This window comes from Pezoporus wallicus, unplaced genomic scaffold (genome assembly GCF_028554395.1).
Source record: "Pezoporus wallicus isolate ANWC-B61680 ecotype Strahan unplaced genomic scaffold, APGP_CSIRO_Pwel_v1 contig_7461, whole genome shotgun sequence".
NCBI classification, from domain to species: domain Eukaryota; kingdom Metazoa; phylum Chordata; class Aves; order Psittaciformes; family Psittacidae; genus Pezoporus; species Pezoporus wallicus.
The window spans coordinates 404247-425853 of NW_026637976.1; the positions used below are offsets into that span (position 1 = coordinate 404247).

Here is a 21607-nt window from a genome sequence, read left to right on the forward strand (position 1 = left end):
ATGCAATTCGCTGCTTATCTCACGGTACAAAGTTACAACCGCAGCTAGACACAAAGGAGCCGCGAGGCCCAGGGCTTTCGGCAGCTGAAGCTGGACGATGACAGGATCACACCGCTGAGGACCCCAGCCCGGAGCGGGTGTGCGCGCGGCTTTGGGGCGTGTTTTACGACCGTGTTGCGCGCACGGACCGTGTTTGACAACAGCCCGCACGTAACCACGGCCGCTCTTAACCCGTAAAGCCGGGAACAGCCCCATGCCGTCAGGGATGATGTCACCCCGCACGTTCCTCCTCAGAACCGGCGCCAAGCCCTTCATTCCTTCCGTTGAGGGGTGTGTGCGACGTCTTTAGAGCACACCGCGGCGGAGCGCGCTGCCGGGCACGGCCGAGCAGGTGGGTCCCGCTCCCCGGCAGCTCCTCCTCGCCGTGCCCCGGGACCGCCGCCGGGGCGCTGCCGCCGAGGAGCCCCCGGCACGGCCGGAGACGCTCCCCGGCAGCTCCTCCCGCCCTCCGCTTCCCCCGACGGCGGGGACCCGCGCCCCGGCCCCCGCCTGCAGGCCGCTGGCGCTGCCCCTCCCGCGGCCGCCGCCCGCCCGCCCGCTCGCTCCTTCCCGGCTTCCGAGCGCGGGGGGGATCCAGCGCCGCTGCCGAGGGCCATGGGGGGCACCGGGGAAGGGCTGGCGGGGAGCCTCCAGGCGCCGTCTGCCTCCTCGTACAGAGATGATCCTCCCTCCGTCTAACCCCGCGCCGGGGCTTTTGTTCCCCGTGCCCACCCCCCCCTCTCTTCGCTGTGTGCCGTTCCCTGCCCCAGCCTGCTCGCCTCCGGCTCCTCTTTTCCCCTTTATTATCCTCGTTGCGACGGGGAGATGCGGCTTCTTCCCCCGCCACCCCCGGGATGTCGCCGCGATGCGATGGGGCCAGGGGGTGTTCCCGTGTTTTGGTTTGGGGTCGGTTTCTGGAGGGAGGGGTTAGTGTTGGAAAGCGATTTTTCACGGTGTTTTTTTTTTTTTTTTTGCCGTTCTGTCATATAATGGGCTGGTGCTAAATGCGTCCCCCGGGGGGAAGGGGGAGCGTGCGGTTAGCTGTGGAAGAGTTCTTATAATAGGTGCTCTGTGCATAAAGAGAGGGAGGAGACTGGAGCATCGATTCGGAGAGCGTTTCGGCGTGAAAAAGGGCTTGAGAAGGAGGTGGGAAACTCGGTAAAACGGCTCGGGTGATGGAGCTGAGCTAGGGAATATAGGAGGTCCGTGCCCTTGTGAAAGCGCCAGATTCCTGCATGGCAAAGCGGTCCATTACAAAGGTTGGAGTGTGGGGATGAGAGGGAATGTGCCGTTGGAGTTGTGAGCAGGCTCGGGAGAGTTTGCATCAATCAAGTCTGGGAAGTTAATAAGTGACAGACTTGCTCTTGCTGTATTTATATTCCTTTTTCTAGCGAGGCTGAGCTCTCTGGGAGCGCAAACAGGAGGGCACGATGCCAGTGGTGTGGCCAACTCTATTGGACCTCAGCAGAGATGAATGCAAGAGGATCCTTCGCAAACTGGGTACAGTAAGATGCAATTTGTGGGTCTGTATGTTTGCCCTTTTAAGATTTGCCTGCCTGCTGCGTCCATGGAATACTTTAACGTGTCTACAGGCAACTTACAAGTCATTTCCTGCATTCTGCGTGTGTCATTGGTTTGACAGCCCTGGCTTCAAATGATGTTTGGCAGATGCTCTCCACCAGAGCAAAATGAATAGAGAATTGTGTTGGTTTGGGCGCGTTTCTCATGGATGTCCTAGTCCATCTCTGCCTCGATGGTGCATTGCTGTTCTTATTATGACCGTTACCATACAAGGGATACTCTGTGAAAGGAGGGTCCTCGTTTGATTTTCAGTTCTGTGTTAGGCACCTTTTTGTACCAAGAAAACCCCATGAAACCCTGGTTTAACCTGCACTGCAGGGGTGAGTTTGAGTAATAAAGGTAGAAAATGAATCTGATGGTTTGTGATCTGCAGTTACACAGATTGTCAGGGAAGTGTGAAATCAATGTGTTCTCAACTACCGTAAGAACAGGAGCTTTTTGCATTGTTCAGTATCTGAGACCCCTGCCTGATAGATATATACTGGGAGGCTTTTTGGTGCTCTGTCCTTGTAAATGTGTGAGACATGCTTTTGTATTTTGGCAGGTAATAACAATGTTTGTCCTTTCCTCACACATCCATTTTGGGCTACCAAAGGAGACAATCCTTTGTTTGACCATTGATCTGATCTTGTGCGGGCATTTCTGGGTTCTTAGAGATGAATTTAATGAAAGTTTTTTTTTTTGCCACTTAAATGATGCATAATGTGAGAAGAGAAGAAAAACCCCTTGGGTTTCTTGTCAGACTTTGTTCTGCAGAGCATAACACAGGAGATGATGTCAGGAAGAAGGTTGAGACTTCCTCTAACTTCCTGTGCCTGTCACAGCTTTTCTCGTTCTTCTTTTACTTGGACATTGAAAGATGATGTGTTGTGCTTCTTAACTGTGCCAAGGCTCTTGTACATGGGGAAGCCATCCCCTTTATCTTCTGAGAGTTGAGGATGTCTTTTCCCTGTTTATTTAATTTCTTGGGAATGTGGGAGCTGCATTCAGTTGAAACAGCGATGTTGCACACAGCATTCCAACTAAGCTGTACACCCGTTGAGTACCCTCAGCCTTAAGCGAGGCTCAAGAAGTACAAAAACTAAGAGAAAGTGCGGGATGCCAGAAGATTTGGACCGGATTCGTGCTGCTGAATTTTGTTAACGTAGCTCTGCTGGCTGGGAGCATGGAAAGAAAACTTCCACCCCAGCTGCTGGCAGAACCTTGCTGGTGCAGCTGAGCCAAACAGAGCTGCAGCTACACCTCCTTCAATGACATAACCTAGGCTGACAGGAAAAGAAATAAATAATAAAACCCTCTTTCTGGTTTTTTTTTTTTCCCTTTCCCTGTTTTTTCTTTCCTGGCATGAGCTGTGTCCCTACAAGGGGGCCCTGCATGTGTAGCAGAGGGTCAGAGCCCATAGGAGCCCTGTGTTTCCTAGGGAAGAGGAGCTCTGAGTTTAAATCCCTGTAACTGCAGGGCTGGAAGGGGAAGGAGCACGGGCAGTGGGAGTGAATAGCTGGCTAAGGGTTATATCCAGCAATATTCATCTGCTTTAGAGGGTTCTGCTTTTCCAGCTCTCAGCCCAACATTCATCGTGCTCCATCCCGATTGAAATGCAGTGGTGTAGGTGAGGCTGAAATGCATCCTGAGGTGTGCAATAGCTAGCATAGTTCTGCAGCATTTGTGGTTTAGAACTGAATAAAGGCATGATGGTAGCACATTGCACTCGAAATAATGATAGTTGTTTGTGAAACCTGTTTTGTGAAGCCGTTTGATGTGTTTTCTGTTGGAGAGAGAGCACACCATTTAGTGATTGCTTCATAGACACGCAGTCACAGAATGGTTTGGGTTGGAAGGGACCTTAGAGCTCATCTAGTTCCAAACCCCTGCCACAGGCAGGGACACCTTCCACTAGAGCAGATTGCTCAAAGCCCCATCCAACCTGGCCTAAATAAGGGTGAGGAACCTGCTTACAACTGTTCTGAAATCTTTACTATCTTCCAAAAGGCCAGAATGCATTTTTAAAGCCCTGATGTAAAGGATCTCTATCAAAAATGCAGAAAGAAACAAACATCTAATAATGATACAGTTGTATCTGAGAATTACTTCATGTTTTTAGCAGAGGAAAATAATTAGTATCTTAAATATTGTAACATGTTTGTCTAAATAAATGCTGATACTGGTAATAACCATTGCATTAATTAGCAAATGTTTTATAACTGAAGCTGTAAGTGCTTCTGTAGGCCACTCCACATTCCTGTGCAAGGCTGCAGGGTTAACCAAAGCGACTCTGCTTTGTGTTTTGTCTGGTTAATCAGGACAGGAAAGCAGGACTTCTTTTCAGCACAGTTCCTTGATTTGATTTGTAAATTAGCTCTTTGGAATCCTAAACTGAAAGCTTTTCAGATGAGCAGCAGTCTTTTGCAGTGAGCATCAGAGGTGTTAGGTTTTAGCATACCCCTTTTATTTTGCTTAACCGGGATATGTTGTGGGGCCGGTTTGGCTTGGCCACTGAAATGGGGGTGATAAAGCCAATTATGGAAGTGTCAAAAGAATTTGTGTTTCTGGTTTAAAGCAGGAGTTGCAGTGATGTTTCCTTACCCTGTGCTAAGCTTAGAACAACGAGTCATTCTTTGGCAGATCAGCAGACTCCATTATTTCATTAGGTGTGTTTTCACCCTGCTTCAGGGGACACAATTCAGACGTTTCAGTAGCCTTTAACTGTTTGATTTTTATTGAAACACTCATGGCATGACATTTAGATAGATCACCTGGAATTATAAATTCACCTTAACTGAGAGTTGTATGGTGGCGACTTAATCTCTGTGATAGTTCTACAGTTACACGAGTAGCTCTACATTTAAGAGTAGCCGCATTGTTTCTTTTGTGCTGAGCAGGTGTAATTCAGTGTATTGTGTCCTTTTCAGATTCAAGTAGTTGTGCATATCAAGTAAATGGGCATAAAAGGTTGTGATGATTCTATTTAACAGACTAGAGCTAATGTTCTCCACCCTCATTAAGGGAAGGCATTATGGAAAAATCAGTTGCTCTTTTGATAGTGCAGCTCTTTTTCAAGTCAAGCTTTCCTGTGGAACTTTTAACAAGGATACATGTTAAAAGATGTTCTTCTCCTGTTTCTAAAGAATTCTGAGCTACTCTCAAGTTTGGGGTCTGTTCCTTCAAGCATTCTGGTTGAACTCAGCTCAGAGCTTGACATTCAGTCGGGTTTATAAACTGAATAATCCTCTGTGATAGAATTGTTTCATAGAAAAGCTGTATGCTGCAGAGTAATTGACTGCGAGAGTTCTAAATCATCAATCTCCTTTGAGAAGCACTAAATAATTGAAAGACATGTTCCTCTTAATGGTTTTGCAAATTAATAGAATACTGTCAGAAGCATTTTTTCCCCCCTTTGCTGTGAGCATTAAATAAAATCCTATTTGTTCTAATTCTTCAGAACTGGAAGCATATGCAGGTGTCATCAGTGCCTTACGTGCACAGGGAGACCTTACGAAAGAGAAGAAGGATCTTCTTGGAGAACTCTCTAAAGTGCTTAGGTAACCCTGACCTCTTTAAAATCAGAACCAATGACCTGTTTCCTTTTAAGGTATTGCCTGTGCTAGGATCACAAAGCAAATCTTAATTCAGAGGAGAAATTCTCCATCTTGTGGAGGTTTAATTCGTCTTCTGCTTTGAGTTTTTAGCAAGGAAAACAGCCTTGTCTGTGTGGTTGAAGCTTTGCTGTTTTGGTGCTTTGTGAGATGCAGTGTTAAAAGCTTACGGGTAGCTCATGAGTGTGTGCTGGCTTCATCAAGGTAGAACTTCAAGGTCGTCTTCAAGAAAGAATGCTGTGTGTTCTGAGCAAATTTGTCTGCCACATGCTTTAAATTTATTGCTCTCATTAGGAGGTTGGATTCTTGCTGTTTGCTATGAACAGCAGTGTTCTTTTTATCCTTCAGTAGTATTTTCGAGCAACAATACAGTCATTCTTTCTCCCTGTGATGGCAAAAGTTAAGTGACAATCTCTTAAATGTAAATGCCCGTTCCCTTTCGTCTCTTGAGTAGATTATTCATAAGCTTAATTTCAGGCTAGAAGGTTTAGATAAATGTTCCCGTCTCCCTTTGACTAAAATATATTGCTGTTTTTAATAGTATTTCAACGGAGAGACATCGTGCTGAAGTTCGGAGGGCAGTAAATGATGAACGACTAACGACTATTGCACACAAGTAAGCTACGGGTCATTTTCTATGTGATATCAAAGGTACCCTGTGGAATATCCATCATGCCTTAACTGAAAGATAGAATTCTGAAGACTGAGTTAAAAAAACTGCAGCAAGTTAAGTGGTGACATCAGTGTCCACCCTTCCTGCTTGATGCAGCTGCTGTGCTGGCATCCACTGGGCTGGTTCCTCTTTGTGTTTGCTTTTGCAAGCTCCACATGATTTTGAGAGGTGGAGGGGAGCAAGAGGGCAAGTGCTGTCATATCTTTGATAGTTACTTAGCTGCCTTATATTAAGAACTGTCTTTAAACGGAGCAGGATTGGAAGTGTCTGTATTTTTCTTCTTTTTCTGTTACAGCCATTGATTTTTGACTATTGTAGATTAGGTGTCATGGGGAGAAAAAAGGAAATTGTACAACTAGCAGGCCAGTTTGAGTTAGCAGTTATACAATAGATCCAAGGCTTGCCAAAATCAGCAGACTGTTTTAGTGCTGCAGAAGGACTTTTAACATTTTAGTGTTTCAGTGTTCAAGTTTAAAGAGTTAGAAGTATGCAACCAGCAAAACCCACCAACTTCCTTACGCTCCTTTAAAGAAAGGGGAAAAAACTACTGAAGGATAAGCATTTAGTTATCAAATCAGGTGTTTCGTCTTGAATCAAGTTTCCTTTTTAAGTAGTAGTTCTGTTTTTAGCATTTTACAGAATGAGCATAAAGTTTGTCCTGAGGTGCTGAACTTCAGATGGATGTGGTATTATAATCCAGACAAGGTACAATTGTGAAGTGCTGCATCTCTTTATTTTTCCCTGTGGTAATTCTTTGTAAGTGATGGTTGGTAATACTGTATTTGACTTGAATAATTAACTCATTAAGGGAAACGGACTTCCCTAGCTTTGCTATGTGCGTTGTAGCCTTAATTTCTGTTGGAAAGATGTATTTTTACCTCAGCTGATGTAGCTCTGCTTACACTATGTGAATATGTATCTGAAGAACACTGAAGTGTGTCAGGATTTAACAACAGAGCAGGTCCTCTGCATTTTACAAACTGATTTGTGGTAGCTTTTGCTGCAACTTGCAATAGTTCGAGTGAGAAGTTGTGTTTTCAGAATATATGAATACATTAAAGTGGGTTGATTTGCTGAAGAACATAACGGCATTGAAAAATAATTTGCCATTTTGGTTTTGCTGATTTGACAAATGACTCGTATAATAAGTCATCAACAGAAACACTTTTCCTATCTTGATAAGAACAGCAATTTTTGGAAGCATTCCAGTTTGTAAGCACTAAGGTTAAGAGAAAACTGGAGCAGCAGGCTGGTTCCTGTTGAGGAAGGTGCTTGGGGTGTATTTAAATCATTTCATGTTCTATGACTTTGTTTGGAACTACTTTAATAAGTCTGAGAAACTCTTTTGATCAGGTAAAACAACATTTGCATTGGAAGCTGAGAGTTTTTCCCTGTGATGTAGCAGTAGATGTAAAATTCCAGTAGTCTTTTACTGGATGTGCAAATACCTACACATCCAATTTACACATCTGTTGGATAGGTAGATATTGTCATCCAGATGTAGATGTACTATTCAGGTACCAACTGTACCTGAATAGTAGCTAATCTCATCTGGGGGTTTTGAGCGTGACATCCACACACCTCTGTCCCCTCAAGGGCTCTTCAAAGCAAAACAGGTAAAGAAGCAGCAACTCTTAAGATTTCTGTGGGAGGATTTCTCCATCAGGTGGGAAAAATGTAAGGGCTTTCATGAAATGAAGACAGTTGAAGGTTATTGCTGTAGTGTGTCCTTGGAAACTTCCTTTTAGACTTTCACTGTTGAAAAAGCCTCTTGAATAAGAGTACTGGGTAGTTTGGAAACCGTGCAATATACTTACAAGGATGTGCATTTCTGTTTAGTATGTCTGGACCAAACAGCTCTTCCGAATGGTCTATAGAAGGTCGTCGACTGGTGCCGCTGATGCCACGGCTTGTTCCACAAACAGCTTTTACTGTTACTGCTAATGCTGTTGCCAATGCAGCGGTTCAGCACAACGCATCTCTTCCAGTTCCTGCAGAAACTGGGAACAAAGAAGGTGAGAGAAAGGCCTAACTGCTTCAGTCTGTGGGAATGTAGAAGTAATGTCACGGGAGAAATTGTTCTCTTAGGTTTTAAGTGTTAGATTATTATTATTATTATAATCTGAATCTTTCTTATTGCACAATATTCCTAGAAACATGATATTATTTATTTATTTAAATGTGTTTGCAGCACCTGCAGTGTAAATCTGATACTTGGTGTTAGTGAGCACACTAGCAAGTGAAATTAAGGAAACCAAATTGCCAGGAAACAGAGGGGAATTTCACTGGTTAACTTGTTAAGCTCTGTAAACTCTCAAAACTTGGACCAATGGCTTAAGCTTTTGTCAAGTTCTGTAAGTGCTGAAGGACGTTTAAGGTCTCTTCTGACCCAAACCATTCTGTGCTTTGATGTTTCAGAACACTTTAAGAATGTAAGTAGGTTTTGGTGAAAGTGGAGAAAATTTTGTTGGTTTCATTATTTTCCCCCTGCTTGAGATTAAACATACCCAGTTAACAAGTTAAAGATTGCTTTCTGCTTTCCCTGTGCCTTTTAAATAATGCTGGTAACACATTCCATCTAGCGTAGGTGAATAGGCTCGAATTGTGCTTCATGCAACCAGAGAACGTGTAACACTTCTTGAAACAAGCTGGTTGATTTTGGTTGTGTGAGAAATGCTGGATCATTGTGCTATTATTTACAAGAAAGAGTTGAAAAAAGCTGATTAGCAAAAATCAGTTGTTCATTACCGAAGGATTATTTTGGTTTCTTCAGCTGGTGTACTGTTGAGGATTGACACTAGCTATGTTCCATTAGTTATCAGTCTGGATATGGTCAGTTACAGTAAAGCAAAAAGATCAAAATACCAAATTAATGCTAAAATTAAAAATAATAAGTTGTAAAGTAAACCACCAGGTTAATACAAATAAATCTAGAATGAACAGCAGAGATTTCTGGGGGTGGGAGGATGGGAGGTTAGATTTCTCTGTTGTCTTTGAAAGCTATTAATTCAATGGCCATACTTAGGTCAAACTGGGGAGTAATTCACAGGATTGCAGAGGCAAAGGTATGGATAATGACCCAATAAGTCTTTGGCTTCCATTTCAGTTGTTAAAATAGTGATAGAATAATGGGATTCTGCACTTCAGTTATATGGAAGGTGTCTTTTCTCCTCTTCAGTGGTGGTTTGCTATTCCTACACAAGTACCACTTCAACCCCAACATCTACCCCTGTTCCAAGTGGCAGTGTAGCAACAGTGAAGTCCCCCAGACCTGCCAGTCCAGCCTCCAATGTAGTCGTCTTGCCAAGTGGAAGTACTGTTTACGTCAAAAGTAAGTGATACTAGCAACTGGTTAACAAAAGGGAAAGAAAGGGACAGTCTTGTGGCTGAAGCATGGACTGAGTTAAACACTTTGACCTTGGGCAAGTCGTTTAATGCCTTTATGCCTTCGTTTAGTCTAAAGGATGAATTTATTGCTTCCCCTTTTCAAAGAAATCACGTTCAGGATAAATCCACTCGCTGTAAAATGCTGCAGGGAGCAGTAATGACAAGGACAAGAAGAATGAAAAGTAGTTTCAAAATTAAACCTAGAAATTGCTGTATGTCAGTGGATTTCTAATCCAACTTGGTCAGAACTCATCTTTAAGGTGGCTCAGCTGCTGAAGTAATGCATTGTAGTCGCTTCCTTGAGTTAGAAGAGGTCCCTTCTTTCCACTTTCATTGTACACAGTAGCCTGGCAAGCATTTACATGCTCATATTATCTGTGGCCATTTTGTCATTTATTTGGAAGTGAATCTCAGTGAGGCTTGTATTACTTGGCAACTGTGAAAACTCCCAAGTGAAATCCCACCAGATACCCATCTTCATGCATTTAAACTTGGAAGTACCCAGGATATAACATCCACAATCAGTCTTTTTTCTAACCCCCTCTTCCTTCTTTCTTTGGCTAATAGATCAGCTGGTTTTAAAAGCAGAATATGTCCATCACATATGGACACCCAGCTCATCAAAGGTAGCTTTACTTAACTAATTAAAGCTGTTTCCTTCTGTCCTTACTTGGTGTCTATATCAAAATGCAGGTGACAAAGATTAACAGTGAAGTGGATAAGTGCTGTTTTTATGCTTGCTGTGGATCCCTTTCACATTTTAAAGACAATCTTTATGCAATATGTGGATGTTTGTATAAACTTCTAGCTAGCCAGAAATGCCACATTGTACATAATGTTACCTGCAAACTGCTGTCCTCAAGGGCTGAATCAACCCACAGAACCCATTACATGAAGATTTTTCATTTCTCTGATTTAGTGCACTAATCACTCTGCTTTAGTTTAAAGATTCAGGGGAAAAATGTTCTTAACCGCTTAAAAATTTAATTTAGCCCTCTAATGAATTATTACATGGTAATGCATGAATTATTACATGATGATGAGTGTAAAACCAGTCTAGACACACAGTAGAGAGATGAAACGTTCTCATTTTTATTCTGTCCATCCCTAGATTGCATTTTTTACACACACCCCCCCTTGCATGCTTCATTTTGTTCCCTTTTTCTAAGGAATTGTGTGTCTTTCAGTGTGTGTTGTATCAGTCACCTTAGTTTTAACAAACCTGCTGAAGAGCAAGCTCAGGAGGCCTGAGTTATAGTGGTGACTTTGCCACTGATCTGTTGCGTGACCTCATCCGAGTCACAGTCTGATTGAGCCATTAACCTCTCCCTGCCTCTGCTTCCTTGCTTGTCAGGTGTGAGTTACACTCAAGCTGTATTACCTTTTAGCTAAATGCTGGGGGAAAACTTTGTGCCAATGCAGTTTCTAACATGAAATCGTAGAAACAATGTCCTTGCAGACCCCCAGCAGTGAAAACAGGAGGTGAAATGAGCTCTGCTTACCAGAAAATAACATTCTATTAGTTTACTCTTACTTTCTTGTTTTTGTATTGTTCTTTATTGGGTTTTTTTGATGCATAAGGACTACAAATGGCTTTCTCTGAAGTATTTCTTGGTGGCCCACCAAGAAAACAGCACTGTCCTAACATCCTAGCTGCATATGGAGTTTTGATTCAAATGAATTCTGAAATTCCAGCACATTTTCAGTGTGGTTAACATCCTCACAGCTGTAAGTTTGCATTGTGCACTCACAGTAATACTTAAAACCCTGTTCATAATAGACTTTAAAGTCATGTAACCGAATCTCTGCTTTATAGGTGGAGATCACCTCTAGGCTTGTTCAGGGCTGTAAAGTGTTGATTAGAGCTTTGAAATCCACTTGTAGATATATGCTTCATCTGTACAGCTACAGCCAGCTAAAATGTATTTTTTGGAGTTCAAAGCAAACTTAAAATAAAGCCTTTGCTTTTCTTCTCTGGTTCAGCTTCTACAGAAGTGGATTTCCACATCTTTGTGTGGGTAAAATTGTTTGAAGTGCACCTGCGAATGAGCTGGGACTTGTATGAAGAGAGAATCCCATATTCCAGAAATCACTTGCTGTGCTACAGGGCACTTCCTTGTCCGTGTTAATTCCTACATCTTCACTTTTCAAGTGCCAGAATACTTAGTTATTTTGTTGGAGATTGTAATTAGCTCTTGACCCTAATTAGAGATAGACTGCCAACCAAGTCTGCTTGCCTTACTGGCAAGGCTGCGTTGTGCCATGACAGTGTTCTTTGTCTTTAAGCCCCAGGCATACGGAACAAGATCTTCAGCCTTGTTCTGCATAGGGGCAATTGTGTCTTTTTGGCTTATCTTTGGTTTGCTTAACACTGGCTAATTTGATAAACATAAATGCCACCCGTTAGCTGTAAGAGATTTTCAAGGTTATTAAACCACATCTTTCTGTAATGTATGCCAATTTATGAACTTATTGCCTACTTTGGAAAGTTTCACATGGATTTAAGATGCATTAATCACGCTGTCAGCCTTTGCTCAGCTGAGTCTTGCAGATCTTTGCTCTATGTGTGCAGTAGAGGGTTGTGAGGAAGAGCAAAATTCTTTGAGGCCAGACTTCTGTTGTTCATGATTGCCCATTTGGTGCCACTTTATGTGTGTTGCACAAAATGCACCAGACAAGGCAGAAGCTGGTAAAGTGAGGTTTGACCTTTGTAGTTAAAAGTATGTCATAAAATAAAGGATCTCAAGATGCCATGCTGAGGTGATAGGGAGAAGGTTTGCTATGATGATATGCATGGCATAGTAGGTACAGAGGTTGAAACTTAAACAGGGGAAATTTAGGTTAGATATAAGGAAGAAATTCTTTATTGTGAGAGTGGTGAGACGCTGACAAAGGCTGCCCAAGAAAGTTATGGATGCCTCATCCCCAGAGGTACAGGACAGGGCCCTGAGCAACCTGGACTAGTGGACGGTGTCCCTGCCCATGGCAGGGGGGTTGGAACTAGTTGATCTTAAAGTCCTTTCCAACCAAAACTAATCTGATTCTATGAAAACAGAGAAGACTACAGAAGGATCAACTGAAGGAGTCCAGTTGGTGTAAACAAAACCAGCAGCAAGAACAGTGTAATGTAGAGTTTTAAACTGAAATGCTGTCCTGGGTTCAGCAGTAGCAATCATTTGTCTCCTGGTGCAGCACTGTGTTTTTGACTTTCAGCCTGGGAACAGCGCTGATAACACCAGTGCTTTTAGTTGCTGATCAGAATGTTTACTCAGACCAAGGACTTTCTGAGTCTCATGCTCTGCCAGGGAGGAGGGGAAGCTGGGAGGATGCAGAGACAGGACACCTGACCCAAACTAGCTGAAGAGGTATTCCATACCACAGCACGTCATGATCAGGATGGGGCAGTTACCTGGCAGGGCTGGATCACTGCTCAGTCGGGCTGGGTATCGGTCGGCGGGTGGTGAGCGGTTATATTCTCTTCCCTTGTTATTTCCCTTATCATTATTATTGGTGGTAGCAGCAGTGGTTTGTGTTATACCTTAGTTACTGCACTGTTCTTATCTCAACCCATAGGAGTTACATTCTTTGGATTCTCCTCCCCATCCCTCTAGGAGAGGGCAAGGGAGGGAGAGAGGGAGGAACTGCCTGGTTCTGAGTTACTGCTGGGCTTAAACCACGACAAATGTGCATGATGTTATCCCAACCCCCTTGTGTGTGTAATCTCATTAGTCAAGCTTCTTGAGACAGAATGAAATCCCTCTATAGGATCTTAGGTTCTTTAAATCTCGTAAACTGAGTGAAGTAACACAGTAACTGAGTAGGTTGTGGGTTTGCTTGCTTTATGGTGGTCTGTATAAAGGACTCTGGTGTGATACAGGTTGGTTGTGACCATAAGATGTAATTTATACTCTAGTTCTTCTTACCTTATTTGAAAGTGCATACAAGGCTCAGCAAGTTTGTAGTGTTTTAGAAAGCACTTAGAGCTGCAGCTAGGGGAAAGTATAACTGAGATAAAGTACTTCTTTTGCAGGCGTCAGCTGCTCAGATGATGATGAAAAGCCCCGCAAAAGACGGCGAACGAATTCCTCAAGTTCTTCCCCTGTTCTCCTGAAAGAAGTCCCGAAGGCAGTGACTCCTGTCACTAAAACTATCACAGTGCCTGTAAGTGGCAGCCCCAAGATGAGTAATATAATGCAGAGCATTGCCAACTCCTTACCACCACACATGTCGCCTGTGAAAATAACCTTCACTAAGCCCTCAACGCAGACAACAAACACGACAACGCAGAAGGTATGTGGGGGAAGCTGCCAAATGTTACTTTATTCTGGTTTTATCAATGAGTAAGATGTGATGTTTGACTCTTCCTTGCTATGAACTGTCTGGCTGTTTTCTTAAGGATTGCACTTGGGATAAGGTAATCCCTCTTTAAAACGAACAAAGAGAAAAAAACCAAACTCTTGTATGAATTTAGTTCACCTGTGTGTGAAAGGACCTGGATTGACAGCCGTGGAGACTGAAGCCCTCTTTTTATCCACAGAACAGGTACAGCACAGGCAGCGGGAGTGCAAGCTTCCCCCAGACTGCCCCACCAATGTGCCTCAACCCTGACCTGAAGGGACCACTTCTAGGGATGAGAGGGGATTCAGTCTCCATGCTCATTCAATTCTTGGCCTCTCTGGTGAGACTGCCAACAAGGTTGCCAGTTAGTACCATTTGTGGTGTTGGGTTTTGTGATATGGACACTAGTCCACTGAGAACTGGATCACATAGGCCACTGAACAGCCTTCAGATGGTAACAACTATTGGTCAAAGGTAATCTTTCTTATTTCTATTTTCCTTATTGACGGTTATTCTTTGCAGTAGTAGAATTCCAGCAGAGGTGGCATGGGCTTTCCGTTGCCAAGCCTTTTGTCTAGAGACGAGGTTTTTTTGGGGTCTACAAAGCTTATCCTCGGAGCTGATCAAAGACTGGGGGGGGCTTTATTTTCCTTTCAGTACTAGTGTGCCATTTCTCATTCTACATTAACAGTGTTCTAGTGGTCAAAATCAGTTGCATTATTTCAGCTGAGTGTGCCCAGCTATCACCGGAATGCAGTGTGTGGAAAAGGTTTTCTGTGTTGAAGTTTTGTATTGGACTCAGGCTCTTAACGTGCCACATCTATGGCATAACTGTTTTCCCATGGCCTTAGGAAGCATTTTGGATATGTCTACTGTTTTGTTCTTAAGATGTAAGAAAGATTAATGGCTCAGACCAAGCTCATTCTTGGTATGGTTATTTATTAAGGCAGACTTAGGAGTGGGGGGTGTCTGTGGGATTAATTTGGCCCTGATACCAACAGATTGGTGGGAGGCTGCCCACTAACGAGCATTTTTTATTCCAACTGTGGGAGTTTAACTTGAGCTCAAACCCTCACAGGGTATTTGTTCTATTTGTCGTCTTAATTGTTTTATGACTCTATTTGGATTAGCAGAGTTCCCATGTCCTGACTCTTTTGGAAACAAAGGAAGATTAACTGAAGCAATATGCAATAAAGATCTTGCTTTCTGGCCTTTTCCCTCTTCAGAGCTCTTTGATGCTTTCGTTTGATTCACTGTTCTTTAACAGTGTCCTGAATCAAATTTCGTCTCTGAATACAGGAGTAGAAAGTTGTGAGTGAGCATAAACCATAAAGTAAAATGTCCTGTGTTCAATGCAGCAACTTCACAGCTAGTATAGGGCATCCTGTTGCTCTTGTTAGGCTCATCTTTACAGCAGGAAGAATTTTTCTGCCTTAAGCATCTGTAGTCTTGTATTGAGAGTTTCATGTGCTGGTAATTAAAGATGGAGTGTATTAAATCTCCAAAAGGAAGAGAATAGACTGTTGGTGAGGTCTTTCCTGCAGTTGTGCTTCTGCTTGTTCTGACATAGAAATTTTAGGTTTTGCTTTGCATGGCATTATTTGACTCTCTTTCTAATCTGCTATGATAGGAAAGCCATCGCTTGTTTCATTAGGGAGCCATAGTAGCGTTTGTACCTGAACTTGTCACCCTGCCCTCTTTTGTTGGATTTAGATATGCCAAAATACATAACTGTGGATCATTTTGGTAAGAGAGATCCCTTTTTGAAGTTTGAAATGAAATGCCAGACTTGTTACACTTAAATGGGAAGTGTACTCTTTTAAACAAGTTCTGGTAGAGATGGCTGAAGTTGTTGGATATGAATGAAATTCTTCATTCCTGCATGCCAGCTTTCTGAATTGCTTTGACATTTTAGTAGGTTGGAGGAAGATTATATTTAAGGACTAATAATGTCACAGCTCCAATTTGTGGATTCTCTTATTATAAAGTCCTCTGTCTGGGACACAGAAGGAATCAGGCTAGTGAAGCTTTTGGCAGTTAATGCCTTTGTTTCGTCAGGAGCAAGGTTTGATGTCTCTCAAAATAGACCTGATAGGACTAATTTTAATGTAGATTAGAAATTATTTTTTACCATAATAAGAAAAAAAAGAGCAATTTGCTTTTATTTTAGATTTTAAATCAAGCAGTCTTTCTTCTGTAAAATACATCATGCAGTTTTAGTACCCATGATAAGGTTACTTTAATTTCAACATACATGAGAAAAATAGCATCGCAAGAAATATGACTGTGATTTGAGCTTTAATCCCTCTAAGCTTTTACCTGAAAATTCTGTTTTCTGGATATACTTCATACATGAAGATCACTAAACTTTGTTCTGCTCTGTTAATCTTGAGAGAAGAAAAGAGACCCAAATCTGCTTAGTCACAGGCCAGCAATCATTATTGAACTATAATTTTTTACAAGCTTTATTTCCTTGTGTGATTAAAGCAGTGTTAAGTGATAATCTTGGACTGATGGCTTTATCTCTTCCTTTGAATGAAGAACAGCAGTTTTCAGGAGTTGTGATTATGCCCAGGTTCATCCTATAGGTCTGTACTTAGTTAAGATGCTGAACTTGTCCTGTTGCACTATGGATTATACAGGAAGTTTAATGTGAATAATGTTGTCCTTTGACTGTATTCCTAAATGAGTAGAATGGAGCTGGCCATAAAATTGAAACACTTGGGAAGTATTTCTAGTGTTAACTAACTAAGAAACAGGATATTGTAAGATCTTTTCACCTCCTACCAGAATCAAGCTGTATCATACTCAGCGCATCTTCATGGTTGTAGCCTCAGAGCAATTTCAGGAGGGTGTTTTGATTGAATCAAGGTTAGGTAGAGGGGAAAACTAAGAGTGTAACAGAGAAAATGTTCTTCTGTGGAGAATGCAATAAAGTGTTAGAGCAGCAGATGTTCTTCAGGCATTGGTCAGTTGTGGACAAGCTTGTGTAGTAAGTCTTTGGTTTTCCTCAGATCAAGATATTAAAGGCTTAGCTAAGTAGCGGGGATCACAAAAATCAAGCACTGGGGCAAAAGGAGAGGCAGAGGCAGTCATTGGGGTGAAATTTGCTGCTTTTATTCCATCCATGTGGTTATCTTTATTTTATTTTATAAACTCTTAATCTCTTACTGCTTGATCTCTCACTTAAGTCTGTTTCTGATGCCATTATCATGCTATTTCTTTTCTGTATCAGGTTTCACTATTCCTCAGGTTGTAGTATAAGACTTTTTGGTTTGAGCTGACCCAGGTTTTCTTTGCTCCTTCTATAGCTTTTTCTGTCTGCTTTTGGTACATTAATAAGTTTTAATTTTCAAGGTTTTAATAAATGAAATTATGTGGACAATTGCATAATTAAAACAACTCAATATTCTTGCATGGTAACATGAAAATACATTGCATTTCTGTGCTGTGTGTTTCCGTTTTAATTGTGTGCAAGTAAAAGGAGGTACATACAAGCAGAATAAGAGGAATCTCTTTACATTAACAGTCCCCATGTTCAACACATAAGAAATGCTAGCTTTCTAGGTCAGTTGTGTAAGAACAGACCTCTTCCAGTGTTATAATGAATTCTGTATTTTCCCTGTGTCAGATCAGATTAATGGTGGTGTAATTGTAACTCGCACCAGGGGTAATGTTTATTCTCTTTAGAGAAGTGGCTTTCAGAAGATAAGAAAGGATTTCTTGTTATTGAGAGCACAAATTAAAGCAGAAATTGTTTCAAACCTAAATCACGTCTTTTGCATTGAAGAAATACTGTTTACAGCTTTGTGCATCAAAAATGTTCCCCATTACTGACTCGGCAACTGCTTGTTCATTGCTGAAGAGAAAAAAGGAATCATCTATTCTCTCACTGCCATTTCTTGATGTATGTGCAAGGTTTGGGAGAATGGTGTTTCAAACTTGTTGGAAATGCCTTTAGTTCCATTTAAAATGATTTTTCAGGCTTCCTGGGCCAGTTTAATGAAGCCAAGCGGTTCATTCCTGTCTGTTTGCCTTCAGACATGAGATAATTCTGCTTTAATTAGATAGTAATTGTTTTTCTCAAACCCAGACCTTTCTAATTTTAAGGAAATGTTTATCACTATTTCTTCAAACTAATTGAGTGTTTTTGTTGCCAGCAAATGAGATGATGAGTCTTAAACAGTCTTAATAAGCATGTATCCCTAAAACTAAATACACAGACAGATGCATTACTGCAATTTTATGCTTTTAGATAAAAGCAAAGAACAAATGAATTTCTTGTTCTTTTTCTTCTTTCAGGTGATCATAGTGACCACCTCTCCAAGCTCAACTTTTGTACCCAACATCCTTTCAAAGTCCCACAACTATGCAGCAGTCACGAAACTTGTCCCAACGTCAGTCATTGCCTCAACTACTCAGAAGCAGCCAGTGGTCATAACTGCTTCTCAGTCCTCTTTGGTCAGTAGCAGCAGCACCAGCAGCAGCTGTTCCACTCCTTCCTGTACTGCAAATACTATTGCTGTGACTGCTGTAGTATCATCAACACCATCAGTGGTTATGTCAACAGTAGCACAAGGTATGGCAATAACATTATGCTTATAAAAGATGCTCTTTCAGTGGTGAATTTGGACTCTTTGTTTTGAGAATAGCATAGGGGAGATGCACTTGTTTGTTTACATATGATGCGTAAAGCACAGGAGATGTGAAAGAAATAGCTTTTGGTCTTGAAAAGATTTCACTTGCAGCAGTAAAACACTACACCCTCAAAATGCCTTGCTTTCAAAACTATTTGATGCATGGAATATGGATGTTCCTATTATTTAAAGATGATTGCTTCTCTTAAAGCCTCATTTACAAAGGTATGCAAAGTTAACATCAAATAAATAGAACCTATGCTTGACATGCTCGGTCTTTAGAATATTTCTTGTGGTAATTAATCTCAATGACAATTCTGAAAAGTAGAGAGGTGTTTACACCTTTTTATCTGTGTATTTTATCAGCATGTCAGTTTTCATGTCCTTCAGTTTAAGACCTGATTGGGCCTGGATTAAAATTCCTAGGTTTCTGATTTCCAGCTCCAAGTATGTACTAGCATGACTGTTTCAACTCCACAGCCACTAGGTAACATTTGGAAGAGAAGCTCTGGATGAATGAAAGTGCCTTAGCGAGCAGCCCTTGACAGATAACTGTGCCTGCCAATGACAGGTGTCACATTGCAATTTTTCCTTGTCTGTATTTTCCATTCTTGTTTCATTCCACAAAATATTGGGCAACCATGCCAAGGCTGAGGAGGTATTTTGCCTTTCATAGTGCTGCTGTTAATCAGATCCTGAAGATCACACAATGATAGAATGGTTTGGGTTGGAAAGGACCTTAAGATCATCTAGTTCCAGCCCCCCTGCCATGGGCAGGGCTGCCTCAACCTAGACCATGTTGCTCAAGGCTCTGTCCAACCTGGCCTTGAACACTGTCAGGGATGGAGCATTTATCACTTCTCTGGGCCACCTGTGCCGGGGCCTCACCGCCCTCATGGTAAGGAACTTCTTCCTTATCGAATCATAAAATCAACCAGGTTGGAAAACACCTTTAAGATCATCAAGTCCAGCCCTTAACCCAAGCACTGCCAATCTAAACTTCCCCTGTTTAAGTTTTCGTCTTGTCCTGTCATTACAATAACGCCCAAGTTAGTAACCTATAGAGCACAAGGGCTTACAGCAGAATTTCGTATCATTTGAACTGTGGATTTTTAGTTAGGTTTGGTCACAGGAGAGATTTTACTTCTAAAACACAGGAGATGCATTATCTCTTGAACAGCTGTTTGTTTTTCAAGACTATCAGTGTCATTGCAGAAGGTGCTAGTGAAACGTTCTGTGACGTAAAATAGTAATCACTCCAAATGTGAAGGAAGTTCTATTCATAAATGAAAACAAATGACCAAGTAAATGGGGAAACCATCTTAGATGATGCAGTGAGAGAAGGGTTATTTAGATTGCCAGAATTACTTTTTGATTTCTATCATTGTCACTGCCATCTGTAAGGGTAGCAAAATACGAATGATTTTCTTTGTATGTTCCAGTACAACTGGGACTTGGTTTAAAACTGCCTTTATGAGACATGGACTTTGTGTTTGCTGGTGCTTATGGATGTGCAGTTTAGAGTTATAGATGAAACCAGATTTTGCTGGAAATGTTATGACAGCTATGTAAGGGAATGACAGAAGTATTAAGTATTATTTATTTGGGAACTTCATCTTTCCATCTTACTGCAAACTTGTTTTAATCACTTTGTTACTTGTAAGATCATCTAACCTATCAGCGCAAAAATGTGTTCCATAGTTTTCTAAATTATATAAAAGTACTTGATTTTTTTAAACCAATACTGTATTCACTAGGAGATAACTCCCTTCTAATGTTGATGGGTTTGATGTTTGACATCCTCATATCCCTCACTTTTTGTAGCCATGATTTTCACTATAAATACTTGAATTTCTTGAAACCTAAAATATCAGACTTTGAAAATGTTTGTGAATTAATTGCACCAGAAAAGGTGCAGGAGGTAAACTGGCATCGTGGTCATTCCATTAGCTGCTATTCTGCTGCCACATTGCAAATCTGTATAAAGCTCTGTTGTCTCTGATTAGAGAATGTCTCCTATGTGGGAGCTTTCTTCCCTTGTGTATCTATGCATTTTTCACTAGGAAACGTAGTTGAAATGCAAAATGATTTTCAAAATTGTAATATTTGTGTTGCACTGTCTGGTCTTAAACCATTTACTCTTTCACAGGTGTGTCTACGTCAGCAATTAAAGTTGCCTCTACCAGGCTACCTTCCCCAAAAGGTCTGGTTGGGAACCCAACACAGATCTTAGCACAGTTTCCCAAACAGCATCAGCAGTCCCCCAAACAGCAGCTGCAACAAATACAACAGGCCCAGCAACAGCAACAACAGCAGCAGCAGCAGCAGCAACAGCAGCAACAACTGGTGCAGTCCTCTGCAGCTCAGCAGCAGCCACAGCAATCTCAGTTGCCACCTGGCATCAAGCCCACCATTCAGATCAAACAGGAATCAGGTAGTTGGAGTTAGTCTTGGGTCATATCACTGATTGATGAAGTCTAACCACGGCCTGGGAGAGGGCAGAATTCTGTCCCAAAATGTGCATGGGGAGCTGTGATTACTTGGGTACATGATGTTTGGTACAGATATTGCAGACCATGTTTTAGGGATAAATGTTTTACCTTTAGAGGTCAAATATATGTAAATATCTTCAAAACTAACACAATAGCAACCTGGAAGATGCCAATTTTGTGAAGATCCAAGAGCTCAATTTATCAAGTGAAAAAATAAGTTAATCCATCTTTTAACTGTTTTTTTTTCGGGGGATCCAGAAATCAAAACCTACTTTTGAGGTACTTTGTCAAAACACATACAATTAGATCTAAGACTGGAAGTTGGACTGCATTCTTTTTGTAGTATTGTTTCATTCAGTTGACTTTGGGCAAGTCTTGTCATCTTTCTATCTCTGCTGTAGAATACAGTTCTTATCTCCATAAGATGCAGTAAGAAATAGTGCTTGCAAAGTTACCTTATTCTAAAAGAAGTGCTATGAAAGTGCTATAAAAGTGCAAAGTATTTTTATGTCCATATTTTATATTAATCTTATTCATGTTAGTTAAATTATTACTTTATATTCATACTATTTAGATCAGAGAATTAAAATACACCACCGAATGAAATATAAACAGCCCTGCTCCTGTCCTTTGATAAACTTCCTTTTGGAATGGTCCTAGGACTGTTGCCTAAGGAAAAATATCTACTAATGAAGACAGATAAGAGACCTCCAGTGAGTGAACAGTATTTGATCAATAGGAACTTCATTCCTTGCCTTCTACCATGGGTTTAGGTTCAGTCTGCTTTTTAAGTCTCTTCAGAAATACTGTCTGATTCTTTCTGGAAGGTGTGAATCAGTTTTCACAGAGACTTTGGTTTTTATCCAG

The 21607-nt window shown here is 41.5% G+C and overlaps 1 protein-coding gene across 14 annotated transcripts in view; it reads left to right on the plus strand.

Annotated features, from left to right (window-relative positions):
• The first annotated feature begins 1019 nt into the window (after nt 1-1019).
• EMSY (EMSY transcriptional repressor, BRCA2 interacting) overlaps nt 1020-21607 on the plus strand; it is a 38554-nt gene continuing 17966 nt past the window's right edge. For 6 of the 14 annotated variants that reach the window (XM_057408523.1, XM_057408531.1, XM_057408529.1 and 3 more), the window contains exons 1-8: nt 1412-1539; nt 5060-5159; nt 5755-5829; nt 7726-7901; nt 9065-9217; nt 13304-13563; nt 17914-18190; nt 20398-20682. In XM_057408523.1, coding sequence (XP_057264506.1) covers nt 1470-1539; nt 5060-5159; nt 5755-5829; nt 7726-7901; nt 9065-9217; nt 13304-13563; nt 17914-18190; nt 20398-20682 — 1396 coding nt within the window. In that variant the 5' untranslated portion in view covers nt 1412-1469. Of the gene's footprint in view, nt 1299-1411; nt 1545-5059; nt 5160-5754; nt 5830-6515; nt 6643-7725; nt 7902-9064; nt 9218-13303; nt 13564-17913; nt 18191-20397; nt 20683-21607 lie in introns of those variants that run through there. The other 8 variants (XM_057408526.1, XM_057408524.1, XM_057408530.1 and 5 more) reach the window with 8 other exon arrangements.